This window comes from Mytilus edulis, chromosome 7 (genome assembly GCF_963676685.1).
Source record: "Mytilus edulis chromosome 7, xbMytEdul2.2, whole genome shotgun sequence".
In the NCBI taxonomy this organism is placed as follows: domain Eukaryota; kingdom Metazoa; phylum Mollusca; class Bivalvia; order Mytilida; family Mytilidae; genus Mytilus; species Mytilus edulis.
This window is the reverse complement of record NC_092350.1, coordinates 24,953,213-24,971,758: the sequence shown is the minus strand read 5'-3', so window position 1 is coordinate 24,971,758 and position 18,546 is coordinate 24,953,213. Positions and strand designations below refer to the sequence as shown.

General features: G+C 32.2%; 2 protein-coding genes across 3 annotated transcripts in view; one reads left to right on the top strand and one right to left on the bottom strand.

Annotated features, from left to right (window-relative positions):
• The first annotated feature begins 6 nt into the window (after positions 1–6).
• Positions 7–8,602, top strand: LOC139481108 (sodium channel modifier 1-like). The gene is made up of 7 exons (XM_071264210.1): positions 7–135; positions 2,346–2,420; positions 3,091–3,161; positions 3,878–3,966; positions 5,042–5,142; positions 6,646–7,442; positions 8,450–8,602. The coding sequence occupies exons 2-7, from the start codon at positions 2,370–2,372 to the stop codon at positions 8,544–8,546; spliced, it is 1,206 nt and encodes a 401-aa protein (XP_071120311.1). The 5' UTR covers positions 7–135; positions 2,346–2,369; the 3' UTR covers positions 8,547–8,602.
• A 3,696-nt stretch (positions 8,603–12,298) lies between these two features.
• The window catches only part of LOC139481106 (uncharacterized), a 31,166-nt gene continuing 24,918 nt past the window's right edge, over positions 12,299–18,546 (bottom strand). For both annotated transcript variants that reach the window (XM_071264206.1, XM_071264207.1), the window contains exons 15-16: positions 14,589–14,678; positions 12,299–12,957 (exon numbers count right to left, since the gene is read on the bottom strand). In XM_071264206.1, the coding sequence (XP_071120307.1) occupies positions 12,748–12,957; positions 14,589–14,678 (300 nt within the window). In that variant the 3' untranslated portion in view covers positions 12,299–12,747. The remainder of the gene's footprint in view (positions 12,958–14,588; positions 14,679–18,546) is intronic.

Here is an 18,546-nt window from a genome sequence, read left to right as displayed (position 1 = left end):
CACGTTACGATAACGTTTGGCTTCTGAAATAACGACACAAATATTGACCTGAGGCTGAGATGAGATCCCAAGTATCTAACGGAGGCCCAAAACAATCCCAATTTGTAAATAAACCAAGTATTTACCTTATAAAAAGTATGTAAATTATGTGGAAAAGGGCGTTCTACATCTTACAGTCATTAGATTTGGCATGTGCTTTACTTTACTAGTATTATATGTGGCATGCTCTTGTGTCATGAAATCCTCCTTGAATTTAGGAACACCACAATAAATGAATTATTAAATTATAATGTGAAAAAGGATATACTTTTTTCATATGTCATTATGAGACAGTTGTTATATCTGTGAAAGGCGACGAACTGCCAAAACCAGAATACTTTACAACAATAAAATTGAGAATGGAAATGGGGAATGTGTCAAAGAGACAACAACCCAACCAAATAAAAAAACAACAGCAGAGGGTCACCAACAGGTCTTCAATGTAGCGAGAAATTCCCGCACCCGGAGGCGTCCTTCAGCTGGCCCCTAAACAAATATATACTAGTCCAGTGATAATGAACGCCATACTAATTTCCAAATTGTACACAAGAAACTAAAATTAAAATAATACAAGACTAACAAAGGCCAGAGGCTCCTGACTTGGGACAGGCGCAAAAATGCGGCGGGGTTAAACATGTTTGTGAGATCTCAACCCTCCCCCTATACCTCTAACCAATGTAGTAGAGTAAACGCATAACAATACGCACATTAAAATTCAGTTCAAGAGAAATCCGAGTCTGATGTCAGAAGATGTAACCAAAGAAAATAAACAAAATGACAATAATACATAAATAACAACAGACTACTAGCAGTTAACTGACATGCCAGCTCCAGACTTCAATTAAACTGACTGAAAGATTATGATTTCATCATATGAACATCAGGCATAATCCTTCCCGTTAGGGGTTTAGTATCATACCATCATAACATATATGTATTGAGAAGAACATAACCCGTGTCATGCCAACAACTGTTTTTAAAAAATAATGTGTTTAGTTCCAATGCAAAGACCTTATCAGTGACTCAATATTAACGCCAAAATATGCAACCCTGTCATGGTTTGGCCAGTTCATCACCTTTCACATGGGGTCGCATTAATTCCTTTCGGCTGTTGTTTCAAACAAGTTTGACAAGTTGCTCAGGAACAAGTAAGTTGGCTGGCTAAGGAGTGCAATATATATGATGGTAGGAAAGCTCTTCTGGTAACTGAGGAACCGTAGCTCTTAGGTCCTTATGTCATCATTTTTTAACTACAATGTATTTGTGCGGACCAAAAATAAGAATATGAGAAGGACCGAAGAGATACAGTTCTATAGCTAAATTTCTGATGAAAAAGTATTAAATCTCGGAAATATATTGTGACAGGATTGTGTCCCCTAGAAAATGTTAACACACAGGTCTCAGGTTTGAGTCCCGGTAAAGACAATCAGTTTTGTGATTTTACTTTTTAAATACCCTTTTAACTCATTCTTATGAATATTTTGAGGTGTTCAGTTTAAAGAATTTCAAAATACCTCTCATGGGGAAAATCCCCTGTAAATCAGGATAACTGTCATATTATGCAACTGTTTCATTTATAGGAGGAATTTTATCTTTTTTGTGCATTTAACTTGTTTCAAACTGCTGATGTCATGATCATGATGCAAATCTTAATGATTTATTAATTTAGCTCCACAACTGTCATGACCTTTTTCTGTGACCTTCAGTCACCTTCTATTCTTGTACTTTAAACAACATATATAAATTGTGTCCCAGCCTTTTTTTCTACCTTTTCACCAATCTTTTATAATTACAGAAAATGAAGTTGTTTGTTATTGTGTTAAAATAGTTTACTCCACATCATTTCAACATGTTCAAGGGGTTTGCTCAAGTTCATTCTTTTATAAATATATAAGGAATCATGCCCGCATTTGAGCATGTCCCTTTAAACTAGTCATGCTTTTAAAAGAAATTCAGGTTTATTGTCAAATACACTGAATTGGTCATTAATATTTAGGACTGTGATGATTTTTTTTGTAATTTTTGAACAAGCACTATTTAAGTCATATAGTCATGATTATATATACTACTATATATATGCCATCTGTTTTCTCTGTTAACATGGTTAATTCCAGTCAAAAACTTTTTAAAAGATGACATTTTTTGTCTACCTTTCTACCTTCCAAATTTTTTCAGTATGTTAGCAGAAACACAGATATTATTATCAAAGTAGTTTATTTATTGATGATTGATTGTATTTATATCAGTATCTTCAAAATATCTGATTTCAAGGATTACATTAAGAATCTTTTTTTTTCATTTTTCAGGGCTGCTGAAAGTATTGTTTTGAGATGTCATTCAAAAGAGAAGGTGATGATAAAAGCTTGCTTGGAATATTACGGGTAAACTTATAAAACTTTGATTTATCAAGCTTCAGATTGAATCACAAAATTAATAAGCTGAGTGATATATACATCATGTATTTATATCGGCTGTTTTCTGCTCTTTAGTTGTGTTGTTGCCTTTTTGACACATTCCACATGTCTCTTCTCAATTTTATATTTGATTTGTTTTGAATATTCCTGACTTGGTACAGGTACTCATCAAGACTTGTTTTTGTCAGAGATCTACCTGTACAGGTTTATATTTCTATGATATGACAGTCTTTTTGGTAAAGGAAAAGTTCAACATATTAAATTGTGCAGTGCTAAACTAGCATCTGCCTCTATATGTTTTTATCAAATACTAGTAGACATTCAAATTTCAGAAAACAAAATACTGTTGTACAATGGGAAGCCAGACTAAAAGCAGAACAAAGAAAATTCATTCAATCATCATGATCATACAGAACAAATTTATTATTCTAATAAAATGCAAATCAAGATAAAGTTGTTACCACATTTCTATATTGCTCTGTAGTAAAGGGACATGCTGATTGTCTCTTTTCATTTCAAGATAATTTCTTTTTTACTATTTTTTAGCTATCAGACTGTCTAAGTAATTTCTTGTACAAAAACCATTGCTCCATGATAATGGCAAATGTCTAAATAACTTTTATTTGTTTATTAATAGCAAAGAAGAATTAAAGACTTGTTAGCTGTAAATATTCCTGAAGATGAAGCATTGTTAACCAGCAATGGCAGGCATGTTTCAATCAACTTTCTGTCCATATTACTTTTTTTTTAATCAGACCTTCATTTTTGTACCAGTGTATTCATGTTTCATGATGTCACTTTCATCTCCAAATTATCAGTTATCAAATGAAATACTTATACAAAAACAAAGGTTGCCTCCCTTATGCAAAGTTAACTCAATATGGTATTGTCTATTGAATTAATCTCCCCTTTGTTTCTGGATTAATGTATTTTTAATTATTTGCCTTTAGGTCCTGAATGTACCTGATAAATGATATTACAGACATAGAAATGTGTTATGCACCCATAATTTAGCATGAAACATTGTTTTCTTACCATCAATTCTGTGTTTTAAAGTATATAATGAAATTTAACCCAGAAGAGTGCTTCCAACAATAGTAGTTACTACTGTAATCACTACCCAGTCAACACTATGGTTATGAGTTCGAACCCCTCTCCACTCCAATCATAATTTACTAGGATTGTAAGCTTTCCTATCCAAGGTCAGTGGTTTTCTCCATGCAATCCTGCTTTCTCCACACGTCAATAAAAACAACTGACTACAATGAAATAGCCCAAAAGCGGTGCTTAAAAGTCGTGTTTAAGCACAGAAAAACAAATATAGCACTCCAAATGTATAAATTATTATTTTGTATTTGTATTCTTTTTAAATAAATTTACAGTTTATTTTTGCTTGAAATCATTGTGACCTATTTATTTTGCAGATTGTCCTGTACTGTATGTTATCACAGACCAATATTTGATACACTGGAAATGTTGCTAATTCATAGACAAGGCAAAAAGCATTTAGCAGGTATTTATTGACTACTTGTATTTAAAAAATACCATTTTGACAATAGTAAAGTAAAGTAAAGTAAAGTAATCTTTATTTAAAGTCGGGTTGCATATATACATATTAACAAAGAACATGAGCTCTTAAGAGCTCTTTAACCGACTGAGGAGATATGGTATGATTGCAAATGAAGCAACTAACAAAAGGCTATGAATTTAGGCAGTTTTATGGTCTTTAGAAAGAACAAAAGATATTCCATTGATAAAGCCATTTAAGACCATGAAATGACAAAATGTGAAACAATATTTTAAAAAATCCAACAGTCAGGCATATTTTCCTACATTTCATAACTTTAAAATCAAGTCTTTATAATAAAATTTACTTGTGGTTATCTGTATCAAATTCATTTCTGTATGTAGAAATAGATGCATTCCAGTGTGGATTGATGTAGAGATAATCTGATAATATATATATTAAAGAAAATATTTGATTCAAAGGGAAGCAACTCTGACTGAACTTTTGCTGATTAACTGCATTTTGCACACTTGAATCTATTGTTGAAAGCATATTTTGATCTCTTGATTGTTTCTCTGGATTGATTATATTGTTTGGTTGCTGTTTTTATGACATCTCTTATTCATGTTATTATCATATTGAAATATGAAAATTTTAAATAGCGTGGCTTTTAAGTGGGTCTCATTGGGGTCTAAGCAAGACGCGGGATTGCTGATTTTTTTTGTAAGGGTGACAGGTGAAAGTCAAATTATTGTGCCATGAAAATGGGAAATTACAAAAAATGAGAATTGCTTACCTACATAGTGTTAGCGGGATAGGAGCATCTGACAAAACAGTAAGCAGGATCCTAGACCTCCCAATGAGACCTCCTTATAAGGCAATTTTAATTGTAACACAGTGAAGCTTTAAACATATTTTGAAACAGTTTAAAGTTTCTATTTTAAACTAGAAACATATAAATTTTTGTATCAAATGCACATTATCAATTTAAATTTGCAAATTATTTAATTAAGATATATTTAAAGAATATTTTATTTACTGTTGTTAAATATAGAACAGTATACATGTATCTATATTTCAGGTGTTGAATATAAGAAACAGGAGAAAAAAGAGCTTCAGCAGCTGATTCTGAAAAGAAAACATGAGCAATACCTGAAGGATGGAACCACATATATAAAACAGGTATTGTAAATTTAAATTTAAACAATAGCTATAAAGGTTTTTTTCTTTAAAGAAAATAATTGTTACTTGACATGCCCATATTACTTGGGAATTCATAATCTATATATTTTTATAGCTTGCTGTTTGGTGTGAGCCAAGGCTTCGTGTTGAAGGCCGTAGAGTACCTTGAACTATAATGGTTTACTTTTATAAATTGTTGCTTGGGCCTAAATTAATATATTGTTTGTATCCCCAATCCCTACCCTGCCCAGCAAGGTGGGTTAGGAAGGTAGGGAAATAATTTTATTTTTCCAAAAAGCTTGAACAATATTGGACATTCCGGCTAGCCTGAAAATCGGAAATGAATAAAATAATATATTCGACTTAGTTTTGACAATACAATTTTATGAGTAGCACCGTTTTTACAGGGTTGGTCGGGATTGGGGAAACAAACATTATTTTATTTTAAGCCTTTGATGGAGAGTTGTCTCATTGGCAATCATACCTAAACAATAAAATAAATCTCCCATGCCAGATTCAAATTATGTTGGTTCTCTGGTACCAAGAGGATAGTCTTAAAAAGAACAATTTAATATACATTATATTATATTTTGGCGTTAATATTGAGTCACTGATAAGGTCTTTGCATCAGAACTAAACACATTTATTCTAAAAACAGTTGTTGGCATGACACGGGTTATGTTCTTCTCATATATGTTATGATGGTATGATACTAAACCCCTAACGGGAAGGATTGTGCCTGATGTTCATATGATGAAATCATAATCTTTCAGTCAGTTTAATGGAAGTCTGGAGCTGGCATGTCAGTTAACTGCCAGTAGTCTGTTGTTATTTATGTATTATTGTCATTTTGTTTATTTTCTTTGGTTACATCTTCTGACATCAGACTCGGATTGCTCTTGAACTGAATTTTAATGTGCGTATTGTTATGCGTTTACTTTACTACATTGGTTAGAGGTATAGGGGGAGGGTTGAGATCTCACAAACATGTTTAACCCCGCCGCATTTTTGCGCCTGTCCCAAGTCAGGAGCCTCTGGCCTTTGTTAGTCTTGTATTATTTTAATTTTAGTTTCTTGTGTACAATTTGGAAATTAGTATGGCGTTCATTATCACTGAACTAGTATATATTTGTTTAGGGGCTAGTTGAAGGACGCCTCAGGGTGCGGGAATTTCTTGCTACATTGAAGACCTGTTGGTGACCGTCTGCTGTTGTTTTTTATTTGGTCGGGTTGTTGTCTCTTTGACACATTCCCCATTTCCATTCTCAATTTTATTATACCAATATAAAAAATAAGAATGGCAGGAATTATCCTATAACAGATTAATTTCTGACACTCTCTGATTAACACAAAAAACCCAGTTTTTACATAATTGGAATTAATGGGAATCTTAGATTTGTAAATCATTAGTTAAAAACTCTGGCTAGTCAAGTGATTTGGACTCTTAAAAGGCCTGCAGTGATATTTTGTAATATGCATTTACAAGTTTCATGTCTTTTCTAGGCAGCAGAGCCAGAGGTTTCAAACAGTAAGAAGCTTTGTCTAGGACCTTCATATGATCCTAGATGTCAAAGAACTAAAAATAAGCAGCCAAAGATCAAGCTAGACTTGAATAATAGACAGATTTCAGTTCCTGAAGCAACAAACATTAATCAGTTGCCTGGCAACAGATATAGTTCACCTAGCAACAGTGAGGATAAAAACAGCAGTTATACTAAGAAATCTAATGACACTACAGAACCTATTGACAAACATAAACTTTGTAATAATATTGATCCATCAAATCCTAACAAAGATTTAAATGCATCACAGGGTAGCTCTCAGGATGAACTTAAACAAAAACAGACTGGCACAGCTTTTGATATGATACTGGAAAAACAATTAGAAGGACCTATTTTACATTCACATCAACTGAAGAATCTATTTGTACAGCCTTTTAATGAACCAATACATATTACTCCTTATCAAAGCAAAAAGATACGAGTGAAACCCAAAGGAGATATACATTTAAAACACCAGATATCATCTAGACATACTGTTTCTTCCAGTCTCCTTGAAAGGATTACAGTAGATGAACCATCTCACTCACAAACTAAAATAACAAAGTCGTCTATAATTAAAGAATGCCAGGTCAAGCTGTCAGCAAAACCTAGTGTTATTATGAAAGATCCATCTGATAAACCAAAGAAAAAACACCAAAAACAGCATCCTAATAATACAGTCACACAAAATACTCCAGAATCAAATAGTGACATTCAGGCGCAGACAGAAAAAGCTGAAAAATACCTGCATTTAAGAGGGTAAGGTTTTTATTTAATTTTTAGCCAGTGAAATAAATTATATTGGTGCAGGGTAGCATTCTGAAAATGCTGTGATCCCATTTTAAGACTAAAGTAATTTGTAAAAAAATAATGTTATATTAAATAATGTCAAATGTAATGACAAAACAAGTTGTTGCTTGATATTTACTCCTTGACAATTTTTGAGGTGGTATATAAAACTGCACAGGGAGATAACTCTGTAAAAATCATCTGAAAGTTTTTATGACATTCTATTGTTAAGGAAATATTAAGCTTTTCAATGATCAATATTAGTGTATATCATATACATATAGAAAGTAATGGTATAATTGTATCCCTTGATAAAACTAATTAGTTTATATGTTTATTAATTAAATTTGAAGAATTGTCTTAGCCATGTGATATGACTTTCGTTTATAAACTTCTTGAAATTTTTACATGCGTTTCTTTAATGTTATCTTTGTCATTTCGACATCATTCTGCAAGTCCCAGACAAATACACCTCAATGGTACACTCAAAGTGAAAATATAACGTAGAAGGATAAAAAACAAATATTAGGAACAGGAATTTTTTTATTACAAAATGCAAAAAAAATAAAATTTGATAAACATGATAAAGTTCTTGTCTGTATGTCTTCTGCTGAAGTAAATGATAAAAAGAACATAAAATGTAATTTTTCATATCAGACCTTTTATCAGCCCTTGGTCAAAATCACCACTCGAGCCTGTTGGCTAGCGTGACATATGATATTGACCTAGAGTTGATAAGGGATCTAATATAAGTAAATGTCTCTTGTACCATGAGATCTAGTTACATTTGTAATTTTATATCCATCATGTATTTCTTTGTTTTTATCAGTATTATTTGTTTGGTTCTGCATCTCACACAAAAGCATGCAAGACATGCTAGTTACCATCATGACCATAACCAGCATAAAAAGGTTAAAAGTATTATTGAATTTTTCCTTACATGTCATAATTATTTAAGTATGTTTTTCTTGTAACAGGGCTGGTTGGAAGAAAGATTTATTTGGAAAGTGGGTTAAAGATGAAGATGCAGAATTTGATTCAGATGAAGAAGCACCAGATTTACCACAACCTTGATGCAGAAAGATTAAATGTTTAACAAAAATAATGAAATAAAACCATATGTCTTTTTATTATCATTTATTCAGATACACTCCATGGTAGCCTTTTAAAACAAGCTCTTTATAAGTCTTTATAAAACAAGAATGTGTCCATAGTACACAGATACCCCACTCCCACTATCATTTTCCATGTTCAGTGGACCTTGAAATTGGGATCAAAACTTTAATTTGGAATTAAAATTAGAAAGATCATACCATAGGGAACATGTGTACTAAGTTTCAAGTTGATGCGACTTCAACTTCATCAAAAACTACCTCGACCAAAAACTTTAACCTGAACTTCCCACCATCATTTTCTATGTTCAGTGGACCATGAAATTAGGGTAAAAACTTTAATTTGGCATTAAAATTAGAAAGATCATATCATGGGGAACATGTGTACTAAGTTTCAAGTTGATTGGACTTCAACTTCATCAAAAACTACCTTGACTAAAAACTTTAACCTGAAGGGGGACGGACAGACGAACAAAGGAATGGACCCACAGACCAGAAAACATAATGCCCCTCTACTATCGTAGGTGGGGCATAAAAAGAAGATGTGGTTTTATTGCTAATGAGACAAGAGACAAAAGACCAAACCACACAGAGAGTAAAAAGAACTACAGGTCACTGTACAGCCTTCAACAATGAGCATGTATGAAAAAAAGAAGATTTGGGAAATACACCAATAAGACAGCAAACCAACAACACAAATAACAAAAAATCATCTTGAGGTCAACATTTGTGTCCATACATGTTTATTCAAGCTGTATATTGCTGTTGGATATTTTTAAAGCAATTTATGTTATAATCAGTGGCCAACATCCTCCAATTATTGGTCCAAGAAGGATTATATGAATTTTGCTCATACATTAAAAAGTTTAAATATTGTCACTTTTGTGAGAAGGTCAAGCGATGAATCAGGAACACTAAACACAATGATGCTTACTTGCATTGAACTCCACCAATTGTAAATTTTCAGTTATACAGTTAAGCACAATGTACCAGAGCAAAAACTTTATAGTACTATTTCTAGTTAGAAACTTTCTGTTTATGAATTGACAATCACATATGAACCATGTTACATGTTACAGATAAGGAAACATTTGAGAATATGAGTCACGGGAGGTTTTAAAATTTAGTGTCCTTAATCTCAAACATAACGTCCAATAAAATTTAAGTATGATGTATACAGACTAAAGCCCCGCCTATCTTAATTGCCATGCTTGAGCAAACATTGATACAAACAAAGCAAGCAAGCCAAACAAAGATTTGTCTTGCTAGCATTAATGTAAAAGCTGTAATTTAGGCTGAAAAAATGTCCAGGAAACATATTTATCCAGAATTTCATTCTATCTATATGAAGTGACCTTGACCTTTGATTTACTGACCCAACTTGTTCTTCCCAAGGGTATTTTGAACCTTATATTAGTGGATGTTAGACATATGCTACAAAACAAAATATTTAGAACTAAAGTTTTGACATGATTTCAATATATAAGTAGCTGCTTTGACTTGGATTTTGTGACCTTAAAATTTGCTCTTTCCTTTGGCATTGTTGAACTAAGTTTGGTAAAGATCTGGTATAGAAAACTGAAATGTTGATGCTTATGTTCTAGAACGTTTAATGTACATTGTACTTTGATGCCAAGGCCCATTTTGAACATAATTTGAGTTGAGATCCAGCTTTAAGTTTAAGACCACAAAATGTAAGAACCGCAGTTAAAGCACTGTTCTACAGACACATACATTTTCAGAAAATAGGAGAGGAGTGTTTTATAGCTTCCTAGTATGATTGTTGTGGGTTGGCGTTGTTTAGCTTCCAAGTATGATTGTTGTGGGTTGGTGTTTTATAGCTTCCAAGGATGATTGTTGTGGGTTGGCGTTTTATAGCTTCCAAGTATGATTGTTGTGGGTTGGCGTTTTTTAGCTTCCAAGTATGATTGTTGTGGGTTGGCGTTTTATAGCTTCCAAGTATGATTGTTGTGGGTTGGTGTTTTATAGCTTCCAAGTATGATTGTTGTGGGTTGGTGTTTTATAGCTTCCAAGTATGATTGTTGTGGGTTGGTGTTTTATAGCTTCCAAGGATGATTGTTGTGGGTTGGCGTTTTTTAGCTTCCAAGTATGATTGTTGTGGGTTGGTGTTTTATAGCTTCCAAGGATGATTGTTGTGGGTTGGCGTTTTATAGCTTCCAAGGATGATTGTTGTGGGTTGGTGTTTTTTAGCTTCCAAGTATGATTGTTGTGGGTTGTTGGTTTATAGCTTCCAAGGATGATTGTTGTGGGTTGGTGTTTTTTAGCTTCCAAGTATGATTGTTGTGGGTTGGTGTTTTTTTAGCTTCCAAGTATGATTGTTGTGGGTTGGTGTTTTTTAGCTTCCAAGGATGATTGTTGTGGGTTGGTGTTTTTTAGCTTCCAAGGATGATTGTTGTGGGTTGGTGTTTTTTAGCTTCCAAGGATGATTGTTGTGGGTTGGTGTTTTTTAGCTTCCAAGTATGATTGTTGTGGGTTGATGTTTTTTTAGCTTCCAAGTATGATGGTTGTGGGTTGGTGTTTTATAGCTTACAAGTATGATTGTTGTGGGTTAGTGTATTATGCCATTCAGCAACTTTTATCATATCATGGCACTTAGTTTACTTTTATTGGTAGACAATGAAATATACAGATTTGATCCATAACTTATACACATAGTGGGGCATTGGTAGCCATGTGGTCTTAGTAGTCATAATACTGTACCACAAGCTTGTCAACAGGTCTGAGTTTGAAACCACATGTGGCAGGTTGGCTCGAATTCAATATTTATGATTGTTTATTTTTCTACTGAAGGTCAGTGTTTCTTTCGGATTCCTCCACCAATAAAGTATGACCGCCAAGAAATAGCACAATAGTCCTAAGAGTGATGATAACACCAATCAATCAATATACATATACTATAGAATCAAATACACTAAATGTTGATCAATACAGACATAGAGCTGTGAACCTGATCAGAAACACTTGTTCAACGAACAATGAGTCAATACAAGTATAATTGACCTACTTCTAATAATGATGGAAAACCTGACCTAATTACAAAGGCTTTGTTGATCACTGAACTATGAAACTGAGGTCTAGGTCAGACAGAAATGTAAACATAACACCAATTGTATACACCATATAGAAAATTTGCATATACCTTAAATCTAACCCTTTCACTTAAAGTATTTAAGTGAACCTAAACCAATAAAAAATCAAGCACTGATCTACGAAATATTGAAATTAGGTCAAGGTCAGGTTAACCCCATCTGATGGACATGTATTCTGTTTCTATACTGCTGTTATGAATTCAATGAAACATGAAAACAGGTCAAATACAACTGACATTTGCCTGACATAATTATAAACTTTAGTATTAAGAGATAGATTTTTTCAGCTCTTCTACCCCCTGGAAAATCTAGCTTTATACAAATAGATTACTCTGTCGCTTCCAGATTGGCAACCATTTGTCTTGCATTCTGCAATATTTGTTGCTGGTGAGACAAAAATGAAAATACTATTACCATTATATTGCCTTTCTTCGGATAGTTAAGTAAAAGTTGAAACATCTTTAGATATGCAAATCAATAATATGGTTGATTGCTTTTTGTATAATATCAAATGCTATTGCAAGTATTTCATGCATATTCTGAGGAGAAATATATTGACAGTTCTTTTTTTTTTAACTTCCAACTTTTGCGAGTAAAAAATCACTACAGCTGTTATAGATTTTATTACTAGTAACAGTTATTTTCAAAAACAGAAACAAAAGTAAATCATAAAATAAAAAGTTTTGAATAAAAACAACAAAATCTTAACAAAATAATATAAAACAAAAACAAAACACTAGTTAATTATACAGCACTAGAAAATCTCATTATAAAAACAAAGATATACTTTCATAAATAAACCTACCTAACTAAACATGTGTTCGCAAACATAAAAACAACATTTTTTACTCTAAAATGTTAAATAACTAAATCACAACATGCATGCAATGTTTTTATTGCATGTTTTAAATAAAACAACTTTTATCAAATTTCATAGGCTTTATAACATTAAATAAGTGTTAACAAAGAGAAAATATATAATTATTGCTAATATCATTCACATATATTTTCCATTATCTAGGAATGTGAAAAGTTTTAAACAGAAAATCATATTTAGTGCATAAATCTTGGTCTCATTTTCTCTGGACTTGGTGATTCAAATGTTGGTTTCTTTGGTAGTAATACAACATGTACATTTGGAGGAACCCACATTTGTATTCCATCAGTATCTGTTGTTGATGTCACCTGTCTAGGATTTGTCTGCTTTCTCACTCTTGTCTCTGACTGAGGTGGACCATCCAAATAGTCTAAAATGTCCATTTTCTGTGAAAAGCAAATTATGTATAAAATTTACTTGTATTAGAAAGCAAGGGATGCCTTCGCACATAATGATACAGATACTCGTCATAGAATAAACATGAATGTCTTTTCTACATTTGCCTATTACTGGTATCAACATTTTTGGGAGGACTCATTTTCAACATCAATTATTGCCTATACAATGCTCATAATATAATGCATGACAAATCAATTACTACTTAATAATATGTTGATAGTTTTTGAAAAAACATGTGTGATGATCACACATGCAGGTTTAAGAAAATATAAATTGATAAATTAATTAGTTATAAAAGCAGCCAAATGTCTGTTCATATGCCTAGGTGACCTGTGGTTGCTTACACTATTATTTTTTAATTTTTGTTTATCTATGATAAATAATTGTCTCAATAGGGATCCCAAAACATCTTTTTTTTTTATTTCCTTTATAACTGGTGTATTTTTTCGGATATTTCTCAAGCTTTTATTTTTAAAGAGATTTTACTTCACACATGTTTACAAACATGCCTAGTTGACCTAGTCAAGGATCCGGAAATTTTTTCACCTAATTTTGTCATTTTGGGATAACTTAAAAGTTGGTGCCCTTTTTAAACAAAGATTGTGTGAATGCTCATACAGTCATACTCGTAGCATCAACGAACTTGTTTAACTGTTGCATCGCATTTACTTCAGAAATTTCCCTACCATGTTCCTTAAAATCGATCTTGAGTAATAAAAGGAATGCACCAGTTTAAAAATGAAATGATTTTAATGACTCAAAACGATAAATTTCTCAAACTTCGCTTACGTTTCTTTGATTTTGAAGACAATATTATAACCGGATGTTTTACGACAATAGTAAAACGACCAATTCCGGACTCATTTCCAAGATTAGTTTTGTTTATCAAATTCACAGGAAATCGTCGGCTTTTAACTGTCTTACCTTTAATAGTGTTTGAATATTAATTATAATAGTTGGACTTGTTTAATTTAGCATGAAATCATTTTTAATTTACGATTTAGTGTCTAATTTGCGGAAGAGAATTTCAAGCATGCGTATTAGTAAACAAAGCATGTGTGTTTGTAGTGAAACAATATTTTGTTCTACGTAAATTAATTTAATTTTAATTTAATTTTAAATCAGAATTGACAATTGTCTAAGCTGAGAAAAGTAATTAAATAATGCAGACAGTTGTTATGAACTTTTAATTTCTTTAAAACATTAGTTCTGAGCTCGTGATCAATAAAAAATTTAATTAAAAACACAGGTAAAGAGATTAGCGATCATTAGCCAATATTTCCCCGAGGCATTACTATAGTTATTAGGAGGGCCGTCAGGATTATAACACTTTACTGGAGTGGCAGTTTTATTACAGGAAAAGGATAACAACAAAAAATAAGTTCAAAATGGCGATTTAGACAATGTTAGAAACTCGATCTCAACGAAATGACATTGAATGACCGAAATTATTTCTGTAAAAAAATAAAATTTGTCATAAATCCCAATTACTCATTTAGGACAAACTACTTTCAGTTTAGGTCAAGACTGGCATATATGACCGTTTCCGGACCATTGGACCTAGTGGTTGTTTACATCATTAATCTGGTTTTTTTAAAGACTTAAGTTAAATTAATACCTCACAAACATTTTCTTTGTAATCAGTAACGTTGCCATCGCCATGGTTATTTGTATGAAACTGTGGCATATAGGTAGTATTCCTTGTAGTCTGTATAATGAAAGAAATCATTTATTTATTGGATATGCATTTCTAAACATTTGATTCTTTGCTTTTGCTTTTGAAAGTCTTTAAGTGGTACCTAACACTAAAGGGAGATAACTCTGTAAAATCAGCTGAACGTTTTAATCACGTTCTATTGTCAAGGAATTCTCAATGATCAAATTAGTGTTTGTCAAACTGCTATATATCCAATGAAATTTTTCTGAGTAAGTGGGTGGCTCAATGTTTTTGAAATTTCGAAATTTTTGTCAAAGGGTCAAAGTAAATATTTTGTCCAAATTTTATGAAAATTAAACAAACCTAATTAATTTTAGTCAAGGTGTTTGGTACCACCTTAAATGGGTCCACATGCAAAAACAACACTATTTGATATCAATTTACTTACTTACATGTATGAACACTTTTTTTAGTTAATTTTTGACACTTGCAAATTCATTTCAATACTTAATTGATCAATAACAGCAATAAATATACTCTTAGTAGAAGTAAAAAAAAATTAAAAAAAATAATTCAGGTCATAACCATTGGTAATATGAAATATCTATGTAAACATTTACAAAATTATCTGAAAATACCATTTAAGGTCAAGGATCAGTAAATGAACTAGTCCATAGATTTAAAAAAAATTTAGAACTCAATTAGGTATTGAAAATCTACATCAGAAAATATAAAAAAAAAGTATATGTCACCGACTTCGTTTTCAAGAAAAATCCATTTTTAAAATGGTCCGAGAGGGTACTAAATTACATTGAATATATAGGGGAAATCTATATTTTTCTTCTACAATTTTCGGTTTCCGGTATAAATCACGTGAACCGCTCCATAGAATTTTTTTTTAAATTAATATTTTGTTCCTCTTTGTCTTACGAATTAGATAATATTAAAAAAATATATGGTCACCGACTTCGTTTTCCCTGTAGAAGCGACGCAAACCCAACATTTTGGAAAAAAAAACCATCAAAATTCGTGACGTCGTAAGTTTATTACATAACGTCAAGTTATCATGCTTATAATTTCCAACGTTCTTCGTGTTGATTATGCACAATGATTATGTGTTTCGTATTGATAGATTTTTTTTATCATAAGAGTCTGGATAATTATCATTAATTTTTATTTAGTATTACCAATATTCTTTATTCTTTGTATTTTAGCACCCCATTATACTCTTTTTCTTTTTTTCTTTTTTGCATTTTATTCTGCAATTTTTGCCCATTATTCTGTATTCCGTAAACTCCAATCAGACCCTCTTTTATGGAACATTTTAAAAAGAAATTATACGTTGTAAAAAAAATGATACATGTATGTTCATTATCAATATATATCTAAAACAATTACTAATTCAGACCAAAATACATTGTAAGTACATGAACGCAAAAATGGTAAAAACTTAAAAATAGAAATCATCAGGGTTTATGCTGTCTACAAGTTGACGCAATTAAAGATGTAATTGAAGCTATATTTTTGTATGCCCCCCCCCTCAACTACCCCTGTACGTCTGTCCGCCCGTCCTTCCGTCCGCCCGTCCCCCTTTATAGTTATTCCGCAAAACATCTACAGTTTGAATCCTAGAACGTTTTCACTTTGCTGTCTGTTTGCATGTAGTCAGGGTTTTGATCTTTATTAATACTACAACACGCCCGTGATATCGCGGGTCCGTGACTGAATGAAGGTATATAACTATGCGTAAGCCTTATTTTAGTATTGGCATTGTCATATGATAAAGTTATGCCAATTATAAGATACATAGTTTTTTCTGCTTTCAAAATCTTTCTGTTTGAACCAAGTCGACCTGGAACTTATTAATTATTGGTAATATTAATTATTTGGAAAACAAAAGGTCCTGGAATGGAGTAATTTTTAATCAACAGTATTGTAAATAAAATTGAATTCTTTTATTCGCTGTTTTTACGTCATCCTCGCTAACAAATTGAAAACTGTACATATACGCCTTATTTTAAGTCCAGATTTTTAGTATTCGTATTGTTATCTTAGAAAGTCTTACTGATTAAAATACTGCAATAGGGAACAATTTGACAATGATTGAATTTAGTAGTGTCAACCCTGTGATTATGACCCGTGTATATAGCAAAATCCTAAATACACCGTTTGGGGGTGCGCCTGTCAGATGCGGAACGTACAGATAAGGTAATAGGTAAAAGAGGAACGAAAGATACCAAAGGGACAGTCAAACTCATAAATCTAAAACAAACTGACAACACCATGGCTAAAAATGAAAAAGACAAACAAACAACAGCACACACGACACAACATAGAAAACTAAAGAATAAACAACACGAACCCCACCAAAAAACTAGGGGTGATCTCAGGTGCTCCAGAAGGGTAAGCAGATCCTGCTCCACATGCGGCACCCGTCGTGTTGCTTATGCGATAACAAATCCGGTAAATAGTCTAATTCAGTAGGTCACATTCAAGAAAGGGAAGGAGATTGTAGTTACAACGTAAGGAACATATCCGATATCATTTGTGAAACGGTTATTCCATAAAGGTCAACCAACTCGTGATTATACTATTGCCTATTGGTATCGGTATTGGATTCGACTCGGAACTTGTTAATTATTGGCAATATTAATTATGTGGAAAACAAAAGGGTGTGGAGTGGTGTAATTTTTAATCTACACCATTGTCCTATATTAGTTATATCATGGAAGTATTATATTGTCAATATAATACTTCCATGGTTATATATAAAGTTGAATTCTTTGATTTATCGTTTTTACCCGATGACGGCTGACAAATTGGACCTCGTTATTTTAGCCTTATAGATTTGCTCTAATGAAAGATAGTTTTGGTACTTATAATATCACGACAGATTGTGTTTTGTCCATATACTGCTGCTTAACATCGCATATATAAACAAACATTATATCGATGATTCTACAAAGTCTTGAAAGAGTGTCGTGTGGTTATTTATACATCTGCAAGTTAACAAGTAAAACACGCAGACAAACTGACATCTTTGTTAATATCTTTTTTGTTCTGTATAAAATTTATTATATACAAGTCTACATAAACGTTTTAAAAAGTTTACTAAATGGTTATTGTTCCATCAGTGTACATATGTATGCTCGAAGTATATATAGAATCAGTACATGATACACAACATGCGACAAATAAAGGAGGGGGGGGGGGGTAGTAATAACAGGAAACTAAATTAAACTAAGGCTTTGATGGATGTAAACTTCAATAAAACTGGAAGTTACGTAAGGGGAACAGGAAAATAAGAATATATTGCATCACTTACAACAACCTTTAAATTGACCAGTGATTTTTTTATTCATTACTGACCAGCAACACCGAGATAATCCAAAGATTTTTTAAGGGTCCATATTAAGTGTGGACCTAAATGTTCTTTATCTTTAAATATAACGCTTATTATGTAAAATCTTCAATTAACGATTTTGTAAAATTCTTCTATCATTACATGATTTCTTAATTCTGTACATGGTCTACACTATTGTATTAAATAATTATTTTATTTTCCGTTGTTATTCTTTATAATTTTGCAAAATTTTTGGTTCAATTTTGACATTCTTCTATCATTACATGATTTCTTAATTCTGCACATGGTCTACACTATTGTATTAAATAATTATTTTATTTTCCGTTGTTATTCTTTATAATTTTGCAAAATTTTTTGTTCAATTTTGACATTCGCCAGTATCCGTTATTCTGCAACTCCCTTTGAGATCTAATTATATGTGACAATAAATTAATGTGCTTCTCTCTCTGAATTTCGCTTTCTCTCAAGACATTGCACGGTCTTTGTAGTACAGTGTATTTTCCAGAAAATACATCGTGTAAAAACATTTCCAAGGAAACCAAACATACGGAGCTT

Excerpts from the sequence above, each read along its gene's own strand:
- LOC139481108 (XM_071264210.1), top strand. The coding sequence starts at position 2,370 with ATGTCATTCAAAAGAGAAGGTGATGATAAAAGCTTGCTTGGAATATTA. Across the intron at positions 3,967-5,041 it reads AGGCAAAAAGCATTTAGCAG|GTGTTGAATATAAGAAACAG; the intron begins GTATTTATTGAC and ends TCTATATTTCAG. Across the intron at positions 7,443-8,449 it reads AAATACCTGCATTTAAGAGG|GGCTGGTTGGAAGAAAGATT; the intron begins GTAAGGTTTTTA and ends TTCTTGTAACAG.